The sequence below is a fragment of the Rhea americana genome, unplaced genomic scaffold, assembly GCF_003343005.1.
Source record: "Rhea americana isolate MKP2758 unplaced genomic scaffold, rheAme1 scaffold_150, whole genome shotgun sequence".
In the NCBI taxonomy this organism is placed as follows: Eukaryota; Metazoa; Chordata; class Aves; order Rheiformes; family Rheidae; genus Rhea; species Rhea americana.
Genome location: NW_028185595.1, coordinates 142,850 through 167,751, shown reverse-complemented (window position 1 = coordinate 167,751; position 24,902 = coordinate 142,850). Strand labels below are relative to the sequence as shown.

Here is a 24,902-nt window from a genome sequence, read left to right as displayed (position 1 = left end):
CGTGTAACGGTGATGGCAGGCTGGCCTGGTTATTCGCGCCGCTCCTGGCGTGGGTGCGCGTTCGCTTCCCCGCGTGTGGCTCTTGCATGGCTCAGTGGGCTGCTCGCACCTGCCCTGCGCCCGCACGTGCCGCCCCGACCTGTAGGCGTTGGTGTGCAGAGCAGTCGGCTTCTTCCCTGAAAACCGGGGCCAGCCCCGCTCGGAGGGGAGCCTTGAAATCATGCCTCAAACTACAGAGAAAGAAAGAGAAAAAAAGGAAAAAAAAAAAGAAGAAGAAAAAGGAGGAGGGGGGGCACCCAACACCGTTGCTGAGGTGTGAGGCGTTCATCTCGAATCGCTTGCAGTCTCAGGGGATTGGTAGCAGGAGGCTTGGAAGTGGTAGGGAGGCTATCTTAGGCATTTATTGAACTACCTGGGCACCTGACTCGTTACATAAAAGGAGCACTGACATGTCTGCTGCTTGCACGTTGTACCKAAATGGCTGTTTTGACAGTGGCACGCCAGCAGCTATGCCCGTCCCGCTGCTTTTACACGGGGCTGGTGGAACTTTCTTAAGAGAGTGGTTTCGGTCAGAAAATGCTGCTTAAAATGAAAACGTCCGTGGGAATTTGTCAGCGTCAGCAGAACTTTAATCAGAAACCTGCCTGGTTTGTTGCCAATTTCTGTGGCTCTTTGGCCGCCTGCCTGGTGGGTTGCTGTGGAGCCGGCCCCCAGCACTTCGGGCCCTTGGCTCTTTCTCGGGTTAGCAGGAGAGCAGCCAGGACATCCCGAGAACTGGAGAGGTGGAACCTGAAGTATTTGGAGAATTCTGTTTAGCTTATTCTTGAATATTTTGAATTTGTGGCTACCAGAAAAAAAAAATCATGTCATCCAACCTTTTTCATTAGGATGAGGTCTGTTTCTTGGAAAATATGACTTTTTTTTTCTTTTCTTTTCTTTTCTTCCCCCYAAGGGAAAATGCCACTTCTTGTACGGGTCTGTTTCTACTTCTGACTCATTTGAAGTGGCCAGCACCTAACTGCTAGATCCCTTTTGCTGACAGTGTTACCTTTTTCTTGGGAGTCATCTTTCAGTATTCATAAAGATTTGAGTAACTAACTGAGGCACACCCAGAGGCAACAGTTTCACGTTTTGTGTCGCACTACCAAAGGGTTTGTGTCTGTCTTTCGTTTTCCTGGAGGACAGTGTATGTAGAGTTAGCCTAGGCTATTTTTTGACCCTCTGCTGACTTCTAATTTCTTTATCCAAGTATCTTTTCTTAAGATAACTGTAATTAACTGATTTAAAGTTGAATAATACCTATATTATTTGGCTGAGTTTCCGTCATCCACAAGATTGTGCCTCTCGTGTTGTGGTTGTTGATTTCACTCTGTGAATGGTGAGAATCAGCACATTTCCTCAGTACTATACAAAAACCATAATCTGTGGAACATCTAAAAGGTTCGTCAACAGACTGAGAGCAACGAGCAATTTTTTCGCCATACCGCTGGTCTGCCAATAGGAAACTGTATCATAAAATTCTCCTAAACCAGAACAACTCCAGATAGAGGATTTCAGAGGGCTGAATCAATCTCAGTCTCTAATGAGTCAATTTTTCTTTGAAGATCATTGTCTAGATTTCATTCAGGCTGACTTTAAAAATTTCATGGTGAGTTTCCCCCATTATGCTTTGGACAAAGTGYGACTCTTCACAGCCTAGCGTATTAGCAAAAAGTTATTGATGAATATCAGCGTAAATGTCATAATTTCAGTGTAACCTTAAGCATATTAGAATGGTGTGTTGAAGTATATTCCTCTTTGTTCTCAACATTCACTTTCTGTTCTTTATGTGTAAACTATTGCTTAGCCAGCGTATAAATCTTTAGTTATTTTAATGCAAGTYAGTAAACTGATGGTTTAGATCTTGATGATTGGGCTTAAATCCTAGTTTTTTTTGGGCTTTCCCGGACTTGTTACTAAGTTACCTTTCTCTGTCTAAACCTGAACTAAATCTGATGCTAAACTAAGTCTTTTCTTTCAAGTACAAAATATCACTTTGGAGGGATGAGTGAGGAGGATTTGGATTCAAACTTTTAAATGAAGCCTGTCAAATACTGTTTCAAGCTTGTTTGGTTTCTCCTTCCCACTTCCTTCTGGGCCACACTCGAGCCACAAAATGTTTACTGGATACCTTCTRATAAAAAGGCCAGTTCTTGATGAGGTGCACAGGCTTTGGAAAGCTGTGCTAAGATTCCTGTTTGCGTAGCTGTTCTGAACAGTGCTCAAAGGGCTCATCTCTCCCGTGAGGCGCTCTCTGGTAGGTGCAGAGCATGTGCTTGATGAAGGAGAGAGTGTTTTTTTTTCCTGCTATTCCTTTACCAAAGAGAATTTTTTCAACCTTTTGTAAGTGAGAAGAGTTTTAGCTCTTCTGTTGCAATTGTTGATTCTGAATTTTGGGTTCCAGTCTTTCGCTGATATTTACATCAACAGATAGAAACAATGCTAATTTTTACAAACTGTAGTAGTTTGGTGAGTACTTGAAGTTTTTAGAGTGCAGTTTGTCACAGGTTTCCAAAATAGCTTAACTCAAACTGCTGACTATTTTCAGACTTTTTTTCCCTTTCTTGCTCTTTGGAAAAGGTATGAACTGCTGATTTGAAGACTCCACATAATGGATGGATTGAGCCATACTGAAAAGTGCTTTGGTAGCTGAGAGAATTAGATACAACAGATTAATTTTTAGAGTAATTTTGACTTTCACCACAGAAAGCCTCCTATTTTTTGTAATTAAAATAGTATATGTTGTATATGCCACTTAACTCTGTGTACTGCAGTAATGGTTTTATGCCAAAGGCTTCTGCTTTGGTTTTCAGGAAACTGTCTCTTGCACATACATTTTACATGACTTTATGAGGTATTTATAAATTCCTAACTGAATTACTGCAGTGTGAAATAYGGTGCAGGGAAAAAGTGCTGCTGTGACTCAACTGTAAAGCTTAGTATAGGTAACATTTCATATAACTGACTTATAGACCTATAGTAGCTAGACTTATAAACAGTTAAAAGAACCTTCTGTAGTTGGAAGATCTCTGTGGAAATTTCAGTTGTGTTCTTTCCTAACAGAGTCTGGCGGAACTAGAAGTACTGTGTAACCACCTCTATGAAGGAACTGATCTAGCACAGCGCATACAGGCTGAGAAGGTACTCTTGGAGCTTATTGATAGCCCAGAATGTCTTAGCCAATGCCAACTTTTATTAGAACAAGGAACGGTAAGTATCTGAAAGATGTATTATCCATAAACATAATCGTGCTGGTGGAAGCCCACAGAGCTTGCCAGGTCATGGGCCATCGTTATGTCAGTACAATAGGGTCAAAATGCTTTTCCCYTTTTTTAGTACATAGTGTCTTTCATAAGCAATTCTAGCAAATTTGACATTTGGAGGTGGTTTTTGTATGATTGACAATACTTTGCATTAGAGGTGAAGAGGACAAAAAGGGAAAGTGTCTTAGCTTTTAGCTTTAGTGCTTTCAAAAAGTAGTAATCAAGAACTGTGTCATCTGTAGAGCAGTGTTGGAACACTGTGGTATAACCTAGTGCTTGAACAGCACCTTGGTATGTTTCCAGCTGTCAACTGCAATGAGAAAATTTGTATTAAAGAAAGTCTTTTAACAGCCAACAGATAAGCAATTGAAACTAACTTCTTACTATTCATTTTATTTTCAAGTGTTTATTTTTGTGGTTATCTTTTGATAAAGTCATAGGGCAGTTAATTCTGATGTGCTAGTCCAAGCTGAGCCGAGTGTAATTCTTACTATGTTTTTAAATCATTCGGAGAAAGCATTAAATGCTCCGCTTGTTTTGGAGATAATGGTGATATTTTGGAAGACCCTGTCAAAGCTGTTAGTCTAACACATGCTTCAGTACTTCATTCAGCTACCACTTATATGACATAATTTAGTTTTCACAAAAACTGTTTTCTCTACAAAATCCATTATAAGAAAGTAATTAAATATTTGAGGTCGTTAGAGTGTATTGTGCCTGATCTTGAAATTCGTAAGCATACAAGAAAAACTGTATTTCTGGGGCATGCAGTTTAGGTCAGTAATTGAGCTTGGGTTTGGTTGTTTGACTGATGGTCTCATGAGCTGGGTAGTGGGATAAGAACATGAAAGCCGTGTCYGGGTTGTGGGAATCTGGAGTGCGATCCAGCTGCCGTGTGTGGATGTGCTGCCACGTCGTGGTCTGATTCCTTTTGAAGCAAGCACTGCTGCATAGCATAGCTGTGCTATTCCCGATCTGGATTCCTGATCTGGATGCTGGAGATCAGCAGTTCTTGAAGTTCTTCAAGATCCTGGAGTAAAAGATGTTCRAGAAGTTTTTATTTTTGGAAATAAATTGATTTATTTCTATTTTTGCCATGAATATATATGAGTTTGGGGTATATTGATTCAAGTCAGAAGGGACGTCATGGCATTGTTCTTATCAGTTGTCAATGCATAGTAGCTGTGTTACCCTTGCTAGATTTCCCAGTGTAGCAGCAAGTGAAATAAACACCCTCCGAGATCACAGAAAACATAAGCACAGACTTGTCTTTAGGGAATTGCATAGGGAAATGAGTTATTACGTTTAAGTTAAAAATTAAATATCTAGGAAATTTTCTTTGGTGGTATATTTGAAATCAAGTTGTGACTGATTATCTGATGCTCAACAAGTAAGTGACTTCTGTGAAATAGTAGAACTTCTCTACTTATGGTCGTGCCTCTTCAAAAACTTTGCAGAACAGGTGGTTTGTTAGGATGCAGAGTGCATTTCTGTGGAAGCTTACTAATGAGTTAAGATTGAAGTTCTGTTCTGTACGTATATAAGTAATGTGTTTCCTTCTTGTACTGTAGAAGTGAATTTGTGAAGATTTTAAAGTAAATGTGTTGGAGTTGGAAGATAGTTAAAGAAATATAAATAAATACTTTAAATCTAACCTATTTTATTTACACTACTGAGCAATTTCTGAATGTTAAAAAATATTACATGGGCTTTATATAAAAGTTTGTATCATTTAAAATTGCTTCAACAATAATTACCATTTTATAGAGCGTTGTCTGATATTTTGAACTATTAGCCACATCTATAGTCAGCTCAAGTGATTTGAAAGCAGAGATTTCAAACCTACTGAACTTCACYGAGTAATAAGTGGCTTAGATAAATGGTTTCAGTCAAAAGGATTTTTTTTTTAAGGTCTCTACTTCTGATATTGTTTTATTAGGGTTTTATAATTTAATGTTTATATATAATGAAATAAAAGATGTATTTTAGTAGTATCTTTATAAATTTTTCATAAATGACCCTTCATAACCCCTAAGCTSACTTAATTGTCTCTGCTTTTAATTAGCCTGTTTTTCAACAATATCTTATGATATATTTTTGTAGACATCCTATGCTCAGCTTCTAGCAGCAACATGCCTGTCCAAACTTATAAGCAGGGCATCTCCGTTACCGATCGAACAAAGGATTGACATCCGTAAGTAAATGTTTGTGGTTAAAATTTTATTATATTAGGTGGATCTAAAGCTGTATATTACTGTGTGTTGCCACAGTAACCATTCAGTGGATAGTYTGTTTTTTCTCTAGTTTCATCCATTTACCTGTTATTCCTAAGGTAGTCATTGCGAAAGAGTGAACATAAAGGTGATTGTGAGATCTGTCATCAGTTGTCTGCAGTCAGCTTCCAAATAACATGTCATAGTTTCCAAATTAAAATGACTACATAACTGCACTTTCTAACTGAAAAAAAAAAAAAGAAATCTTGCTGGGATTGCACAGTGTTAAGTTCTTTTCATGTTTTGAGATAGAAAGGGTGAAATTTGCAGGTACTGCTAGTATACTTGCCAGTTGCTTCTATTCTTCYGTAACAATATTTTTCCACATAGTTAGCCCTTACCATTTGTGAAGGGTGTTTCAGGACATATGTACTTGCAGGATTAAGATCTTGCCAAAATTTCTTTAATTTTAAGGGTCTACACTAGTGTCATTGCCATATCCTAAAAGACTAAGCAAGCATGTATTAGGTGTTGAATACTGAAAGGCTTTGCATGAGGAATACAGGATTTGATTTGGATTTTTAGAAAAATCTGCAATATTGTATCAGTTCTGTGGATCATAGTACTCAAAAATGCAGGGCCAGGAATCCACTTCTGATAACAAATTTCAATGTTCTTTTAAATCAAATTTGATTGTATACATTTTAACATCTACTGGCAGAGGGAAACTTCCCACTAGTTTGATTAGCTCAGTTGGTTAGAGCATGGTGCTGCTAATGCCAAGATTGTGGTTCAATCCCCATATGGGGCTATGTTGAGGGTTGGACTAGATGATCTCCAGAGGTCCCTTCCAACCGTACCATTCCATGATTCTGTAACTATGAAAACAATTTCCATATGTATTACCCTAGGGAATGGTGTAGATTAAATTGAGAACAGTGAGTAGAGACTCTTGTCTGAGAAAACTTCAGTGCATCTCAAGCTGGCTGTTAGAGCTGCTCTTACATAATGAAATAATCAGTGCCCAGTATGTAGGACAGTTACAGAGTATGGAATAACTATGGGATAATTCATAAACTATTGTCGTATGTATCCTAGAATGAGGATTATGTAGGTAATGGGCACTGTGTTACTAAACATTCAGATGTTTTTAGTATTTTCATGTAATTTACAGTTGTACTATACATAAGAAACCAAGCTTTTAAAAATTTCATGCCTTAGGTTTCTATTAGGATTGTTTAAGCACCTTTTTTACAGAGGACTTGTTGATTTAAAAATGTTTCTTTACAGGGAATTACATTCTGAACTACGTAGCTTCTCAACCCAAACTAGCTCCTTTTGTCATCCAAGCTCTTGTTCAAGTCATTGCTAAAATTACAAAACTAGGATGGTTTGAAGTACTAAAAGACCAGCTCATCTTCAGAGACATTATTGCTGATGTAAAAAAGTTTTTGCAGGTAGGAAACAATCATTCACTTCAGCAATTTTTTTGTATTCTGATCCCTTCATTTTTAATCAATCATCGGCATATTTTGGGACTTACTTAAACAGTTATTTTACGCTTGAGCAGAAAAAAATATGAAGAGCATTGTCTAAAACAGAAGATTACCCTACAGTGAAGAACCAGGGTAGTTTTGATGCATGTGTGTATGTGGGGCCACACAGTATTCATAATGCTGTCATTTTTTTATGCTTGTTTCCTTTTTCCAAAATATTTTTTTTTCCCGCAGCATGGCTCTAAATATTGTCATGGCATTCTATTAAATATTTTCATTTTTTTTCAACTGATATGGRGATACATTTCTGATACAGTGTTAGCTCCTGTCAAATGAATAGGAACGCTGGTACTGTATCCTCTGAAGAATAAGACTCTCAAATGTTTTAAAGTGTTAATGTGATTGTGATTCTTGTAATAATGACTGCTAAAATTGTCCCAAACTATTCACTTTCAGAACCATTTCACATGATTTTTTTCAAATGTTTGTCATGGAGGGTTGATCAAAAAATGCTTTTTTAACTATTTGTTGGAGTGTTTGTTATTATGATTTTGTATTACTACTTTTCTGCAGTCAGACTGCATCTGCACATCTGTGTTTAGCAGAAATCCCTGGAGGTACCACTGTTTCTGAAGTTACTGAGAAAAGCTTGTGTAACTCCAGAGCTGTGGTACACAGAACTGCCAGCCACTGTATGTATCTATTATGTGGTTTCCCACATTTCTTTTTCTCTCCATGAGAAATTGATAATTCGTATTTGTGTGCATATGTACTTAAATCCCTGCATATGCCTGTTCTCTCTCCATACAGGTATAATTATGTGAAGAAAAGAGGGGTGAAAGAAAAAGACATTCCCTCTCTTCTAGGATTACAGTRTACAATATGGAGAGAGAGATAATCCTTTAAGAGTGTTTTTGTAACCTTACTTATTTTAGCATAGGGATTTAAATCTAACTTTTCACAAAARTTGTCCATTCTAAATAGAGATATGGGGAAATGTGGGATGAAAGATCAGTAATCTTCCCTCTCCAGTAAATGAATGGGGCAGGCATGTCCTTGTTTTGCATTTCCTTTGACATTATTTCCTGTTCTCCCACTGCATTCATTGCTGTAGTAAAGACAAGTTGCAGATTAGAGAGCAGGTGATCTTTGCTGTGTGTAGTATTCAAAAAACAGAAAGAATTTCTCCTAATATCAGAGTGCAGTCATTCACTGTGGGCTGTTTACTGTGCAAATTTTACAAGTCAAATCTAGAGTGAGTACTGTCAGACGCGGTGGTTRAAGAAGTAGAATATACAGCATCTTCTGTGAAATAACTTCAGAGAAAGGGATTGGATGTCATGGCTTATTATTTGAAGTTACTTAAGGTTAATTGAAATAAGGACACTCACACTTCATATAAAGTGTTCTTAAAGAGTTTTATGGGGGTTAGCTTAGAAATCTGATTAGAAAGTGAACACAAACCCTAATACTTTGAAAAATGAGAATTAAAAATTTAAGTTATTTGAAAATTTACTTCCAAAATGATCTGGTATGTGTTGGTGGTCCTAGCAATTCAGCAAGAAAATATTGTTTCTGTTATACTTCTTCATTTGAGTTTCACTTCTGTTTCATTTGTTTTTCAGCCTGATTTTATTTCTGATATTGTTCAAGTTAATGTACTTTTTGAGTTACATTGGGAATGTCTAATAAAAGATAGACTGCAATATCTTGTTTATTAAAAACAAACTCAAGTATACTACTCCATTGTTTTGCAGTTATTTTTATGAATGTACTGTAATTGGATTTTGCATTTATTATTAAAATGACTGCAGTGTGACTCTTCAGTGTAGTTCATTAAAAATGGAGATTTAAATACAAAATTTAACTTCTTAAGAGATTTCTTTAGTTAAATTAAGAATTCCTGTAGAAAAGAAAATTAAGCCATATATCTACTACTGAATTAAATTTTATGCAAAAATTGAAAAAAAATCCCTAAACAATAGTAATATATGTTAATAATTAGCAAATGGTGGTTTCAAGTATGTGTACATTAGTATTCTGAACTGAACTTCATCCAGTTTGAATTAAGTGTAATTTAGTGTARAAGAAAGGATTAGCAGCTAGGACTGTAATTCTGTTCCAAATTCCTTTATAAGTCACCATCCAACTTTCCACCTCTGTGAAAAAGAGGTTACAGTTTCCAGTTTTGCAGGAGATTTTAGGGGACCTAAGGAATGTTCATAGACTATTTTAAGAGTGAAATGTAAGAGAAACTTGAATGTTTAAATTACGGTTCAAGATATTTAATCTTACTGAATAGAGAAAAAAAAGGCAACAACACAAACTGTCTGAGGGTATTTAGAATTTTTTACTTTCAGTTTGCATTGGTAGAGGTGATAGTACGGAATAGCTGACAGTGAAAAGTCAGGCCCCTTGAATACACAGCCAAATTCTTCATTAGCTGAACTTCAGGTGAATCTTTGGAGTTGTCAGAATAATGAGCGAGTTCGTGATAAATGTCAGGAAAAATTAGACAAGGGTAACATTCTGGGGAGATTTGCATTGTGTTTTGGACATCAAGGGAGCTGAGACTGCAGTGTGGTTATGAAAGCAGGCACAGAGCTGCTCCACTTGGCTCTCTTGCAAGGCCTAACTGCAGTTGATTTTAGTTGTTTTTAATAAAGCACATTTAATATTTTTATAAATGCTTTGTAGTAGCTCAGTGAAAACAGCTTATTTTATTAATAAAATCCCAAATAATCACTCCTTYTTCTTAAAAAATAAAATAAATAAAAGCTTGCCAAAACTATTGCTTTTAATAATACTAGYAACTTGTGTCTGAGTTTCAAAATAGTCCAAGGAACTTTACCGCTGTCAATCAGATCACACCCTCTGATGTAAATATTTGACACCTACTACTTCACTGCTTAGACACAAGTTCTTAGAGATSGGATGTATCGTTTAATTCAAACCAATGCAACATACATTACTGTGAAGAGAAAAGAATCAGGGTTTCAACAGATATTTTTTTTTTCTTTTTTTTTTTCTTTTTTTTCCTTTTTTTGGCGTATGCCCTGTAAATTAAGCCATCGTCCATGCATGGCTTAATTTTTTAGAGGGTTTGAATTTCATGCAGCTTATCATATCAGTGCTAGAAGACTGAACAAATCTTTGAGAAACATGTACTAGAAAATTTCTGATTGTGGTTGCTTAAAATCTATTTTTAGATAGATTTTTTTTATTATTATTATTATCATACAATTTCTAAGATATATTATGAGGGTTTTTTCTAAGCTAGTCGGGGAACTCGAAGGTCTAGTTCTATTGATGTTGATAGAAATGGGCATGAAAGTCTTCTAAACAGCTTAGGAAATCTCAACATAAAAAATCTTGATTCTGGAAATGTTGCAAAATATTAAATACAAGCTGTGATGTTTTAGCAATCATGTCTGTTTTCTTCTGTAGGGTACTGTGGACCACTATATAATAGGAGTAATGATTCTCTCAGAACTGACTCAGGAAATGAATCTAGTAAGCATACTTGTTTGCCTTTTTCCTCCCCCCCGCCCTTAAGAGATGTTTGTGTTGCCAGTAAATCAGTGTGTTGAATGCTTCCACCTTTCATAAAAATGATAGGAGAAGCATTAGATAGACATAAAGCAGTGATAACCCCCCAACCCACCCACCCCTAAGATATAAGGAAACCAGAAATTCCGAGTGCAGGGTCTGTACCCATACCAGATAAGTACCATATCTGCTGAAATGGGAGGTATTTTTCAACACAGTCATTAGAGGTAGTAAAGAAAAACAAACGATCGACTCTTTCAGTTGTATTTCTGCTTATGATTTTCTTTTGCCTGTATCTTGACTTGAGCAAGTCCCTCAGACCTTTCCATCCAGAAAGAGAGGTAACATTCATGAGGAAGAAAGGAAGCATGTCAGGAAGCTGTCAAGATCTATATTTAGTGYTGGACTGTAATTTTTGTTTGTAGTGTCTAATAATGAACCTACCGGATAGATCTATCATCTAGTTTTAGCAAAGAAGAGATCACTGTTTATTTTGTCCTAACTTTTCTTAGGTTGATTATTCAAGACCTTCAGCAAAACATCGCAAAATAGCTACCTCATTCCGTGACACCTCTTTAAAGGACATACTGATGCTTGCGTGCTCTCTTTTAAAAGAGGTGAGACTCTTTGTTATTGCACYGAAGTTGTTAACATCATGATTTTTCTGTTTTGAATCCCTAGTATTTTCTTAGTCAGTGAATTCTGTTCTTAAATGGATTACATGGTTAAGTTCAAGTGACCAAAAAATATTCAGAATCTTTTATTTCAATCTCCTCCCCTCCGTCCTTCTATCTTTGCTCACTCTCTGTCTTTTCCTCCATGTCTCCTCCTGCTCTCTTTTCATACCTGGCCTTCAGGGATGGACAGTCTAAATTCTGAGCTTGTCTTCCTTTTCAGTCTTTTTTCTCAATTTAATTTTTATCTCAGTTTTKCTAGGCATACCATCTCAATCTTTTAAAGCAATTATTCAACTAGGAGAGACCAAGGAGAAAGAAAAATTCTGTACCTTGTAGTATGGCAGTGCAGGAAATTCTGGCCAAGTTTTTTTTTTTATTTATTTTATTTTTTCCCCCTCCTTTGCAAGTTCTCTTATCCTCTCTGTAACACTTTGGGGTAATTCAGGCTCCATCCTCTCCAGAGCCTTGACAGGAGGGTCGAAGAACAGCATGCTGTAAGCTAAGTCTATCAGGACAGGTAGTTTGAGATGAGMTCAAAACTGGAATTTGCATTTTGCATTCTGTGCTGATGGTGCGCTGATTCTGATTCTGTGCCCATATAATGGAAGTGGCACTGTGATGTATCATTTTATTTCTCTTAAGCTTGAGCAACTCTTTCCTTAGGCTCAAGCAACTCTGCTTTTGAGAGCAGCTTATTTTACAAAAGTATCCTGATTTTGACTCTTTCACTCCTTTGAGAGTGTTATTTTATTTTATCTTTTTTTTCCTGAAAATCAAATCAATTAGATGCTGAAACTTGGCCACAAGAGTGTAAGCTAAGCATTTAAACACGGGATACCATCACAGCAGGTCACTAGATAATGCGAACAATTACTTTTTAGCAAAAGATACAATTATCAAGATTCAGACACATAATTAAGGTACTGCTGTAAAAACATGATAAATTGTGTTAGCTGAACTGTCTTTCATTAGTATGTTTTTAAACTAGCTAGCATATTACACCTGCAACGGTGAGCTAACAGTGCTCAGGTGACAGACAGTAATTTCTTTATATGCAGCAGTTAAATRATATCTGTACACTCACTTCTAAAGAAAGAATGCTCTGCTGATTTACATGGAATGTTTAAAATCAGTGTTCGAGTTGCATATTAATGGACCTATACAATAGATCCATAGATCATTAGATGCATATCATTGCATATCAGTTGCATATTAAGCTATATCATTTCAAAAAGAATGAGATATTTTTTGGAAGAATGTGAGGTTTTCTTCAATGAAGTAAAATCCACTATGCATGAAAACAATAGGATGTATTTATGAGAACCTGTATCCTGTGGCAACCACTTGCTAGCTTTTCTCAAGCTCAGGCAATCTAAAGGGTTTTTTGTTGTTTTTGTTGTTTTTGGTTTTTATTTTAAGTGTCTCATATGTTGATAGGTTTGTCTGAATGACATTATACACATTTCCAGACAGAAATGTATAAAGAATGTAAATAGCACCTTTATAATGCCAGCTTGAATATAGAAAGCTGTTCTAATATTTATCAGCCTCTATAGTACACCGAATATACACTGGCCTAACAGTGTAATACTACCTGCCTATTACATACAGGAGTATAAGAGTTACCCAAAAGATTGGTAGAAAAACAGGTTATATTTGTCCAAGAAATAAAAATCAGATGTAGGTTTCGTAGCTGAGTTTGTAGTTTAAGGTCCATTCTAACACAGTACAACAGTTATAATCAAATTAATGAGTCCTCTAATGACACACTGTTGATTTTCATTCTTATCACCTAAACTAAAAAACCTTTTTGTTGATAAACTTGACATGTGATTTTGAATCTAAGTAAGGAGATGCACTAGGTAAAAAGATTGTTTTTCTMGTCAAAATGGTGTCAATTTTCTTTYTTAATGTTCAAGAACGGCATCAGTGACTAATAAAATTGAGATCTGCTTTCAGTGCATTTATGCTATATTTGTAATCTTCGGAAGTTATGTAATTTGAGGTAGCAGCTTTCTTTATCATGAAGTGTTATTTAAATTGTTTTAATTATAGAAGGGGCCCTACAAAAATACATTCTTACAGTACGTTGAGGCTTGACTTCCAATATCCAACTACTTGCTTTGCTCGCAAAGTAACTTTTTATTCTGACTCTGCAGGGGTTATAATGCAATAGGGACACTAACAGCTGTATTTATACAGATGATGTAAATAGCTACATTCAGATTACAGACTGTTGATTTCATTGTTTCTTATGCCAGTGTTTTATGGATGTACCAAAGCAACTTTCTTTGGGTGTGTAAAGTGAACTCATACCTAGGATTGTCCAGGCTTGTAAATGGTATACTAGGGTACTCCACACTGGCCTGGAGTAAGTGAAAGAGAAAAATATGAAATCTTACAGTTCAATTTTTGAAGTGTTCTTTTAACTTTAACACAACTTTAACAGGCTGCATCAATGACATGCTCATTTTTTACCTGTATTTTATGCAAAGGACTAAATTCACCAGCCTTTTTCAAAATTGTTTTTAAGACTGGGAGCTTTAGCTTGATATGGCAGATGTCTCATAGGTGATGATAATAATTTTTTTTCTCTTGCCTTTAAAGAAGCCTATACTTTTTATAGTTGAAGAGTGTGTATTTTTCTTAGTACTCRCTCACTGTTGCTGTGAATGCTGTAGTTTTATATACAAACATTTTCCTTTTCAAAATTGCTTGTAAAGCATATTTTGTACAGGTGACCTAACAAAGTGTTTTTTCCTCCTTAGCTCTTGGCAAAATCTTTAAATCTTCAGGACCAACGGCAACAAAGTCTGGCAATGCATCTTTTGAAGCTTGTACTAAACTGTCTTAATTTTGATTTCATTGGAAATTCAGCTGATGAATCTGCAGATGATCTATGCACTGTGCAGATTCCAACAAACTGGAGAACAAGTAAGAAAGGATCACAACTGTTAGTAGTTTGAAGTATTCAACATCTAGTGGATTTTGTAACCTGCTTTGTCACAGTAGTTGCAAATATAAAATTATTTTTTATATGGAATAATGCTTTTTGCTGGTGAGTTGTTATTGGGAAACCTCCTCTGGCTATTTATCTTATGCTTTTCCTATTGGTCTTGCAGACAGCAATAATTGATGTAATCTGTAAACATAGRCGTTCACAGTAATTCAGATTGTTCTAATTAGATGCTGAACACTATTCTCATTGCTGACATGAACACCTTGAAGAGGTACAACATCTGTAGCATGTCTGTTTTCTCTTTTCTTTCTGATGCGTGAACTTTTTTAGTGCACTGGYTTGCTCTACTATGCGAGCTTGTTAATGAAGGCATCAGAAGGGTTGTCTCTAGAGATTTGATTTCCTGGACATCTACAGTGCAGATGACAGTATAGTACAAAGACGTCTAGGATAGCTTAAACAAAATTACCGTGGGTAATGGAAGCGGTTTTGCAGCAGTATAGAGCTCCTTCTAGGCTAATTTACCCTGCTTTTTGGCAGAATAAATTAGCCTTCTTTGAAGTCTGTTACTTCCAACTAAAACAGCTAAACTGTCTCATGTACCTGAGAATGGAAGGTTTAAATTTGGCTTGCTTATGCAATATGGCAGTCTGCAGTGTTTGATACTCCTCCTGATTTTCCACAATTCTATTCTTCATCAACTTCCATGCGTAATTCCAGTTCTCCTCACCTCATGTACAGTGTCTTTAATCACAGTGTGAGGGATGAAGAATAATAATATATCACAAACAGGGGATTGTTTATGAAAGGCTGACTTTGGCCAAGTGACAGCAGTCTCCTAAGACAGCCTAGGAAGGTAGAGGGGAGAGTCTTTCCCAAGATTTTAGTTYAGATGCTTTAATTTGTCCTTGGATGAGTCTACCTTTTTTCATTCAACACCGAGACTACCTAAGGAAATTAACTTTTACTGTATACCACCGGACACAAGTCTTCACATAAAATAATGCATATAAACGGAACACCGTGAAATACTACATAATTTATGAGGTATTTAATTATGAATTATCAGCAAACTTTCTACCTTTTTGTAACCTTCCCACAAAAGAGTATGATACTTGATGTGATTCCCCAGTGAACTGGTAACTCAATCTTTAAAGTATTGTTTTCTATTTATCAACCTGTAGACTCCAGAGTAGTTTGTGAATCTTTTAACTAAAGACTTGGCTTTGCTAGGTAGCTGATTTCTTCAGGTTACTGCAGCAGTRTGCTAAGGCATGTCTCAGATCATAAGCAATGGTGTAGGGTATACGTACTTGTATTACAGAGTGGCATTCTGCAGGTAACTGACAAAGTATTGCATGCTTTGCAGTTCAAAGAAAGTTTTCTCTGTGAGCTACAGGATAGAGTAAATGTGATAGAGAACAGTATTTTGTTTAATGTTTTGCAATAAGCTAATTAATACATCTATCTGTAGTTTATTGTTAATGACAGTGAACTCATTCTTAATTTTTCTGTTAAAAATACGAAAATTCTGTTTATGAGGATGCTTGATTATTGCTGATGGAGAGTGATAAAATCAACATATCTTTTTCCCTAGTTTTCCTGGAGCCAGAGACCTTGGACCTGTTTTTTGATTTGTATCATTCTCTTCCACCGATGCTGTCTCAGTTAGTAAGTGAAGCATAGTAATTTACACTTAAATCATTTCAGAAAATACACTTTTTACATCTGTACTTTGTCCCAAATACCCTGTTTTATTCTGTGTGTTAGCAGAGCATGAGTCCTACAATAATTAATCGCCTGGCTCAGTGCCCAGTCATCATGTCTTTTCTTTGAACTTCAGCTTCAGTTTCCATTTCTGAATGTGAAAGCATTCAGAATCTCCCCAAAATTCAGCATCACTCAGCTGCATATAAAACATCTACCTAATCTTGTTGATAAAGTCATAAGCCATTGTAAAAAGGAATTTTAAAACTAAGACACATTTATATTCAGTGATCCTAGAGACATTGCAGCAAAAGTAGTCTTCAGCAGCTGAATGTACTACAGTTGTCAGTGGATTGGATTCCTCTAATAGGTAGGAGATGATTGTTCTGACAGCTTGTTAATATTTTTTTAATCTTATTTTTTTTTATTCTTTAGGCACTTTCTTGTTTAGTTCAGTTTGCTTCCACAAGGAGATCTTTATTCAGCAATCCAGAACGTGCCAAATATCTTGGTAATCTAATCAAAGGAGTGAAACAAATACTTGAAAATCCACAGGTATCTTTTTTTTAATTATATTTCTTTAAAATGCAAAAGCAGCTGTAGATCTGTTTTTCCAATCACAGTCTTCGTTAATTTACTGAGTCTGTCAAAACCACTTCCAGCCAGCCATCAAATCACTTTGATTTCCTATTAAAAACAGAGCAAAAAACCCAGGCAAATAAAACTGTCATCTGACCAGCAGTAGTGCTTGTAAAATTTCTATTAGATTGAGCTGTTAACTTTTGAAAATTTGCTTCTTGAAATAGGGTTTGTCTGATCCGGGTAATTACCACGAATTCTGTCGTTTTTTGGCTCGACTGAAGACAAACTACCAGCTAGGAGAGCTGGTAATGGTGAAAGATTACCCAGAAGTTATCCGACTTATAGCAAATTTTACTATTACTAGCTTACAGGTAAGAACACGTACAGAAGTGTTATATTTTTTTCAACTCTTGAAAGACAAATAAACTGAGAGGTTCGGAGTTGCTTCTCTCTATTGGTGTTGGGATTTTTTTTTTTTTTTTGAGGAGGTGGTGAGGCATGCGGGCATGCGTTTACCTAAAAATATTTTAATTTGTCAGTGATGTAATGTAGACTTATGAATTCTGTAGAGCTGGTTCCCATTCTTCTTAAAGTTGTGTTTCTGGCAGATTTAAAGAAGAAATAGGACATAGGTGGGAATTAAGTACCTTAGTCCTTAAGGACCCTTAGTCYTCATCCTCCAAAAAAACCCACAGAAAAAACAAACTCTCTATCCAGCCCTAAAATACCTACACCTATGCTCCTGTGTGAGTTTTGAAGTGCCTAAACTGACTAGATGCCTGGAATTCTGTACGGTTGTCTGTATGCTGAGCGGCTGAATGCAGAGCTCCTACTTGAGCCTGATCCAGAAGCTGAGGACCCACATCTGCATCAAAAACATACTTATCACAGGATCAAGATTCTCAGAGAGTTAAAAATTTACTGGGTTTSTTTTCTGTCCTTCCAAGAGGAGGACATGCAAACTGTTTAAGTAAAAGTGTAATTAATAGTGTAATTTAGGTAATAGTGTAATTGTTATTTATCATTTCCCTCGGCATCTTCAGAGTAACAGTTCAAGGTTCCAACCTGTAGGAAAGGATTCTGACCTTTGAATTCCTGAGTACCCTGTGGCAGCTCCATAAACTTTGGAGAGAAGAGAGAGTTGAGATATGTTTCTCTGCTTTACTATTCCTATTGGGTTGCTGTAGACTGTACCCCCTAACTTCTAGGATTTTTGAATGGCCCTTTTATAGCATTTAAATATCGCCATGTGACACAGTATAAGAGTCTAGACCTAACTCTGACTTTCAAATTGTGGCTSCCACATGGGAAGGGGGAGTCCCTACAAATTACGTGTTTCAGTGACCATGGATCGAGCCTGTAATGTGTTCCRTGGTATATCTTAATCCTGACTGGCTCCTTCTATAATTGTTCTGAATGAATAGGACTACTTAAGATAAATCATCATGTTTCACAACTAAAATTTTGCATTGGGATCCTTTAACATAAATATGTTTTGTTTTCTTATAGCACTGGGAGTTTGCTCCAAATAGCGTTCATTATTTGCTAACTCTGTGGCAAAGAATGGTAGCATCTGTACCTTTTGTGAAAACAGCAGAACCCCACCTCTTAGATACCTATGCACCTGAGATAACAAAAGCCTATATTACTTCTAGACTGGAATCTGTGCCTGTAGTTATAAGGTAAACTTTTAATTACAACTTTAAAGCTGTAATGTAAGAAACCTTAATTTTCTGATTTACTGGCATATTACATTTAAAATCTAAGTATACTGGTTCTGCTTACTGTGGCAATTTCATTAGATTATCTTAATTGACTGATATCATTTTACTCCTTTTGTTTATTGAATCCAGCCCCAAGTCTTGTGTGTTATGTTTAAAAATGAGCTACTAAAGAGAAATTAAGCTTAAATTCAAGTTGCTTTTTTCCTCTCTCATCCTCATGTTTTGAAAAAAAAAGACTCCTTTTTCTTGAAGACTATCTAGAWTAACTATATTTTTCAGTTCTGATCTGTTTGTCTATATGCTAGATGAGCCACCCTCTTGGGCCCAAGGGGGTAGAATAATGAAGGAAAGCAGAAAAGAGCCCTACTCCTAAGTAAGGCTGAGATGAAGTAGAACAAGCTGAAGTGGCAAGATGGAAATTGGCTGACTGGGAACTCCTTAGCTCAAATCTTTTTGATACTTTAAGTAAATGTTCTGTAAGTCCACAGTATAATATAACAAATAATAAAAAAAGCATTTGGAGTGCTGAGAGAATGTAATTTTCTAAAAGGGTCTTTATGAATTACTGCTTGYGGGATCTAGTGTCAGACTATAGGACCAAATAACAAGGGCACATGCACTTTCCCTGCTCMGTTCTCTGTTGCTGAGATGTCATTTGTTCTGTTTGTGTGAGGGAGTGCATCCAACCTCATCATTATTGTCCATGTCTCTGTTTAGCTAAAATCTCCTGTCTGCACATTATGTAACCTGTCATTGTACTGCTTAGTGACTAAGCTCCGTTTGCTATAGTTCTTTTTTTGCCTTAGGATGTCATGATAGGTATATTGAAGCCTGACTGCCTAATGGTTCAAAGCATGAGCTTCATCTGGTAGTTCTCGCATGAACAAGAATTAATAGTGCCAGTGTTCAGAACTATGATAGGGAAGGACAAACAGCTGATTGCAGGTGCAGTTAGTTTTCTTGGGCCTTCTCTCAACCAGCCAACACTTCTTCTGGCATTTTAAATTATCTTCTCTGTTCTACTTTTCTGTAATGGAATCTCAGGGTGCACCTTGCTGTCTCAGCTTTCTCCTGTACTGAATAGTACGCTCCAGATCAGCTTCCTGACGTGAAGACTGAATGGGGTTGAGCTTCTGGGTGGCACCATCTGGCACAACCAGCTCCATCAGAATGTGCTGGCATCTTCATCAGCATCACTATCTTCATGGAAAATCCAGTTTATTTGTGGTTGAAACTGATGAGAGATTCTTCTGGATGTCCTTGTTACTTTGTTCTATGGAAGAATAAGCATTCTACTCTGTGAAAATAACCTATGAGGAAAAGACAAGGAAAGTACTGATCTTCTCTTCTACCAGTCTGTATCTTTCTTAAGACTTAGTCTTGATAATGCTGACAGCATTAGTCTGTTCTCATCTTGGAGATTCAGTTTTAAATGATTTGTATGCCTCTTTGGTATTGTCATGTTCTTTTTTGTGACGAAGACCCTTTGTTGTAGGTTTTCTGTAGACAGCAATATCAAATGCAGACTTTAATATCAACTATCCAGGCCATTCTTGGGAAACGTGGGATATCTGGAAGCAGATTTCACAAGACTTGCTCAATTTGCTATAAGAAGTGTAGTTGGTACCTTTACAAAAAAAGGTCAGTTTTCTGGAATGGCAGTTTTCCTTAAAAAAAAAAAAGAAAAGAAAAAAGTATGATTGATAATGTCACCCTTCATTCAGCAAGCATCCAGCTGCTCCTTCAGACAAAGAAATAACAATGGAAGAAAAGTCAATTTTGCCCTTTTAGGGGGAGTTGGGTAGCTATTTGCTCTTTTGAATAAGTGTGAATGAGGAACTAAGGATTCTTCTACAGAAGGGTCTGTGAGAGAAGGCTTTTCTACAAAAGAAAAGACCCACCTTTATTTCAGGGATTTCTGAATACCTGAGAACAGATCTGGTTCAAATCATCTTGGATATTAGGATTGTCAGCTGATTTATATCTTTCAAAGTCTTGAGGCTAGCAATAGGGCACATGAATCCATCTCTATTTAGAGGGAATTGGTGAGTAATTCTAGATCAGTCATGATTAGCCTGGCCAGCTATAGATCAAAGAAAAGATATTGCCATCCTTCTGTGACTAAACCTTCTAATGTCAAGGAGATTCATTTTCTTTGGAAAGAAGTCATTTCTAATTTTGTGTGAAGTAGTCTTAGGTCAGTGAGTTCACTGAATTGATGGCCTTTTCTACCTKTAGATTAGTACCTAAGTATTGAGATTTCAGTCAGTACTTGTTTAAGATCAGATTTAGATTTTTATTTTCATAGCCTGTTTCGCTCTGAATCTCTCTTGAGCCCCATGTTCACCCTGCAAAGTCATGCTTACATTCCTTTATGTAGAGAAAGCATGCTGTTACCTGTACCCTGTGGAGCTTTTCTGAAGACTACAGATTGTTCATTGCCTGTAGAATGACAGAGTAACCTTCTGATGAATAAGCCATTCCTATTGGATTTGTGTAATGAGTATGATTATACTTTAAGGCAAGAGCTAATAGCCTCTTTGCTATAGGATCCTGCAGGATCAGAGCTTGTTTACAGCAGATCCTGTACTGTAATAAAGATTTATAAAGTAGCTACATGGAATTTTACTGAAGTTTGCTTGTCAGGTTTGTTATCATGGTCTTGTGCTTAATTTGACGAGTATGCGAAGTCCATTTCTGCTAAGTATTCCTTGCCATTCTTTCTCCCCATCCTCTGAGAAAGGTGCTCTTTGTTGGTCTCCTATTAAGGAAAATGCACAGAGGATCTCAAAGAGGAAAGGAGGTACTAATAAATATAAACCTTCAGAATTTACTTTTCTGTGTTTGTACTGCCCATCTCATCTCCTCTTTGTCTTGGAGTTYTTTGCATTTTAAACTGTATGTTAAGAAGAAGGCGCAGATAGAATATTCTTGTGTTTGTGTGGGTGTGTGTATGTAAATAAAATGAGAGCTTATGTCTATCTGCTATATGCACCAATTGCTAAGGCCTTAGTATTTCAGCAGTTCAGTGATAGTGGTGCTAGATTTGAGAAGGAAAGCAGAGAATTAGCTTGCAGAGAATAGTGGCTAAGTGGTTACTGTGTATCTGTATTCCAGAGATGGCTTGGAAGATCCACTGGATGATACCGCTACAGTTTTTCAACAGCTGGAGCAACTGTGCACAGTTAGCAGGTGTGAATATGAAAAGACCTGTGCATTTCTTGTACAGTTGTTTGACCAAAATGCAGAAAACTACCAAAAACTGTTACGCTCATCTGTTAGGAATCCATTAGAAATCACAGTCCAGGAAGGTTAGTATTTAATTTAATCTTTAGACTATGTTYTATGTGCCAATAAACATGTATTTTCTTGTGAAGGAGTGGTCATCTTATAGCAGCAGTTTATAGTTTTTTCTTTTTTTTTCTTTTTTTTTCCCCCTCCCAGAACTGGGAATTTGTGTTCCAAGTCACCTTGCACCACACTTTCATCAGTTGTCTGTGTATTAAATATATACATTGGCAGTTGRTGTCTGTGTTTTAACATCTTGTTCTGTTTTTAGAATGTAGGCTCTGACATTATGCAACTTGAGAGTGGGAGCTGTAAAAGCTGCTAATTTCTAAAATCAACCTTTTAGTGTGTCAGATTGGGAACCCACTGAAACTTGAACGTTTTTTTGAAAATGAAGAGCTTAACTTCTGTTCTTTTTTGCGTTTATCTCTTGCACAATGAATAACATTAAAAACCTTTACTTGATGTAGTTCTGTTAAGATTAATTACCTAGTTTTCCAAACTTCATAATACTMTTAACTGTAGTTTAAGATGTAAAAATAATTAATGCTTTTACATATTTTATTGTAAGCTTGTTTCAGTCATCTCTGTGTCTAACTTAAATTGTCTCTATAACTACTGGCTTTTCCCTAATATAGTTATCTTACGGCTGTTGCRTCTTTACATGGATATATGGTGTTGTTTTGAAAAGGTGAGGCAGGTTATTGTACAATACAGCTGTTTCTTTGCATGCCATTAAAAGTTGGTCATTCTTTGTTGACAATTTGAATTTGCTGATTTTCTTTATGCAGGAGCTGGTTTATCATCAATTTATATAAGACCTTCTGCTTGTCTTTCATTTATTCCACTTTCTCCCATACACCTATCAACTTTTCTTTGGGAGAACTTTCACTGAATGACCTGATTTAATTTCACCAACTGCAGTCCAAATTTGTGCTGCATTTTCCAATCCAGAAGGCCAAAGGGAGATAGTCAGTTGGAATCTTTCAGAGTCAGCACTCTGGGGGGGTTACTCCTTTATGCATTGGAAAATATTTGATGCGGTTTAAATGCTGTGTTTCCCTTCCTCAAACTAAAATATTTGTGCTTACGGTGAACAGTTACTGTTATATCCCCTTGTTGTACATACTTAAGTTTAGATGTTTAATGGCTTTTAATGTTACAAAATAAGTTAATATAATATTAAGATCTCATTTTATTATACTGTCTTGCTTTCTGTATCRATTGTGATGTGGTCATGGTTTACTAAAACAATAATCCCCAAGAAATGGGTCATTAACAGTAGTTAATGATTACTTGTGATTTACGGTAATGACTGATTTCTTTGGGATTATTGCTGTTATAAACCATAATTACAGATTATTACAGCAATAATTATTTTGTAAAAGAAAAGATGTAGTCTGCCTAAGTAACTGCAAAAGCAAACGCACTGAAAATTTTAAATAGTGAAGGTATAAAAGAGGAGAAAAAGTAATAGCTATTTATTAGTAGTTTGCTAAAAAAAGAGGGATATCATAAGAAAATGATCCATATTCTTAAATTTGAGCTACTACAATTTGTAAAAAGGAAGATAGTTTTTTWAATTAATTTAAAGAAGATTATTGATAAGGTGTTGATCAAAGTGGTGGCTGTGCTGCTTGAACACTAGTTTCCTGCTGCTTTTTGATACCATCTTCAGAGAGCTTCTTTAGGAGCTGCTAAACCTRTAAATTTAATTGAGCAGCGACTTTCCTCTTAAACACTTTGGCTCCTCGGTGTTTTGCTAGAGATGGCGCTGATCTCTTGATGTCTTAAATTTGCTGCTGGTTGTGCTGTAATTGCAGTGGCTGATGGGGTTCTGTTTGGAAGTTTTGTGCTTTTTGTAAAGAAGCACAGGCCTAGTTACAAATAAGCAAAGGTGCTAACAGTTAGTACTGTCTTTACAGATTACTGGTATTTGGAARTGGTACAGCCGCAATATTTGAAGATCCTGATACTGTCAGAGTGTTTATTTGGAAGTTCATTTTTATAGTGGGAGAGCAGGGATCTTTTAATTCCATATGTAATGGATAATTTCATTATTCCCAGCTGCATAATTCCCAGCACACCTCTACCTCAGAAAACCTTGTGCAATCTCTATGTCATGCTTGTGGAACTGGGCATCAAAAATGAGGACATCTGTTGTAGTGTATTCCCCGTGGAAAAGTGTGAGTGGGACAAGGCAGTGCTTCCAAGCAATCACTGTATTTTCTGTAGACTAAGGAGAAGATTACCTCTTTGCTTTTCTCAGCCAGGGAGAGGAGAGACAACCCTGTTGTTCTCAGGAATTTCAGTAGGACAGTGAAAGAGGGAGATCTGGGTTTACTTAGAAGTAATACAGTGAGGAAAGAGTATATAGAAATGTATTTGTGTGATTCAGTTTTAGGCAGATGTCTGCCATGCTTTCAAGAATGTAGGACTCTGAATCATTTGGGATTCTTTTGGTCAGAAAATGYTGATTTGTTGAACTGAAGTTTCACAGAAAGAAATATATATTTTTTCCAGATAACCATATTTTAAAATCTTCCTCATAAGTCTTGTGTCGTAAGTCAGTGCTTGTTACCTGCCACTAAGTCTTTTCTACTACTGATCTTGAATTATATTACATATTTCTGTGGTAAATTTTTAATATAAGATTTAGGTTTAAGATAAACCAGAATGCTTTTCTGTACTTGTGTTGAAATCATCTGCATGTTACTCCATGTTCTGCACTATCTTTTAGTGTATATTTGGTCATATACTTGGTTTTTATGTGATTTTCCTTTGCTACAGGGCTTGGATGTATAGAATATACTATGCTATACACCTCTAACTGAAGTAGAATTACTTCTGGTGTGTAGTTGTATATTAAACCAGATTCAGGCCATAAGGTTGCTGAGAAATGTCGGAATAATTAAAGTTCGTAGCTCTGAAGGAGCTTAGGAAGTAGAAAATTCATTACTACCTCGATTTGGAGTTTTTTGAAACATAGCAATGCAGAACAGGAGGAATGTTAAGTGAAATTTAATCTTAYGTAAATAAAGAGAAGTTTATGAGAGAATGGGAAACAAACATGAAGTAATGCCTAGATGGCAACTACTGTGCATATAGCAGTCCCAATATATACCCATAAATATCATAAAAAATCATGGTTCTTTTATAAGTAGGAATGTGACCTTGTTTGTTTATCTGTAGGTTTTTATTTGTGTTGAACTTGGAAGTGTGTTCTGGAACCATTTTATTCATCGGGGTATTGTCTTCGCTTATCTGAGTTATGTTGACATCACTTTGTAAAATCATCATAATGAAGGCAAGGTCTCTTCCAACTGGTGTAATCTCAAGCTTATTGGGAGCCTTGTATATAACTTGATTTAATTTACCTGGAAACTGTTCCAATGTATTTGTCTT

The 24,902-nt window shown here is 36.4% G+C and overlaps 1 protein-coding gene across 1 annotated transcript in view; it reads left to right on the top strand.

Annotated features, from left to right (window-relative positions):
- Positions 1–2,478: 2,478 nt before the first annotated feature.
- The window catches only part of RANBP17 (RAN binding protein 17), a 161,363-nt gene continuing 138,939 nt past the window's right edge, over positions 2,479–24,902 (top strand). The window contains exons 1-12 of the mRNA XM_085299592.1: positions 2,479–2,508; positions 3,103–3,249; positions 5,406–5,496; positions 6,806–6,972; positions 10,459–10,524; positions 11,073–11,177; positions 14,006–14,171; positions 15,794–15,867; positions 16,339–16,458; positions 16,710–16,856; positions 17,995–18,167; positions 21,327–21,520. Of these exons, the coding sequence (XP_085155718.1) occupies positions 2,479–2,508; positions 3,103–3,249; positions 5,406–5,496; positions 6,806–6,972; positions 10,459–10,524; positions 11,073–11,177; positions 14,006–14,171; positions 15,794–15,867; positions 16,339–16,458; positions 16,710–16,856; positions 17,995–18,167; positions 21,327–21,520 (1,480 nt within the window). The remainder of the gene's footprint in view (positions 2,509–3,102; positions 3,250–5,405; positions 5,497–6,805; positions 6,973–10,458; positions 10,525–11,072; positions 11,178–14,005; positions 14,172–15,793; positions 15,868–16,338; positions 16,459–16,709; positions 16,857–17,994; positions 18,168–21,326; positions 21,521–24,902) is intronic.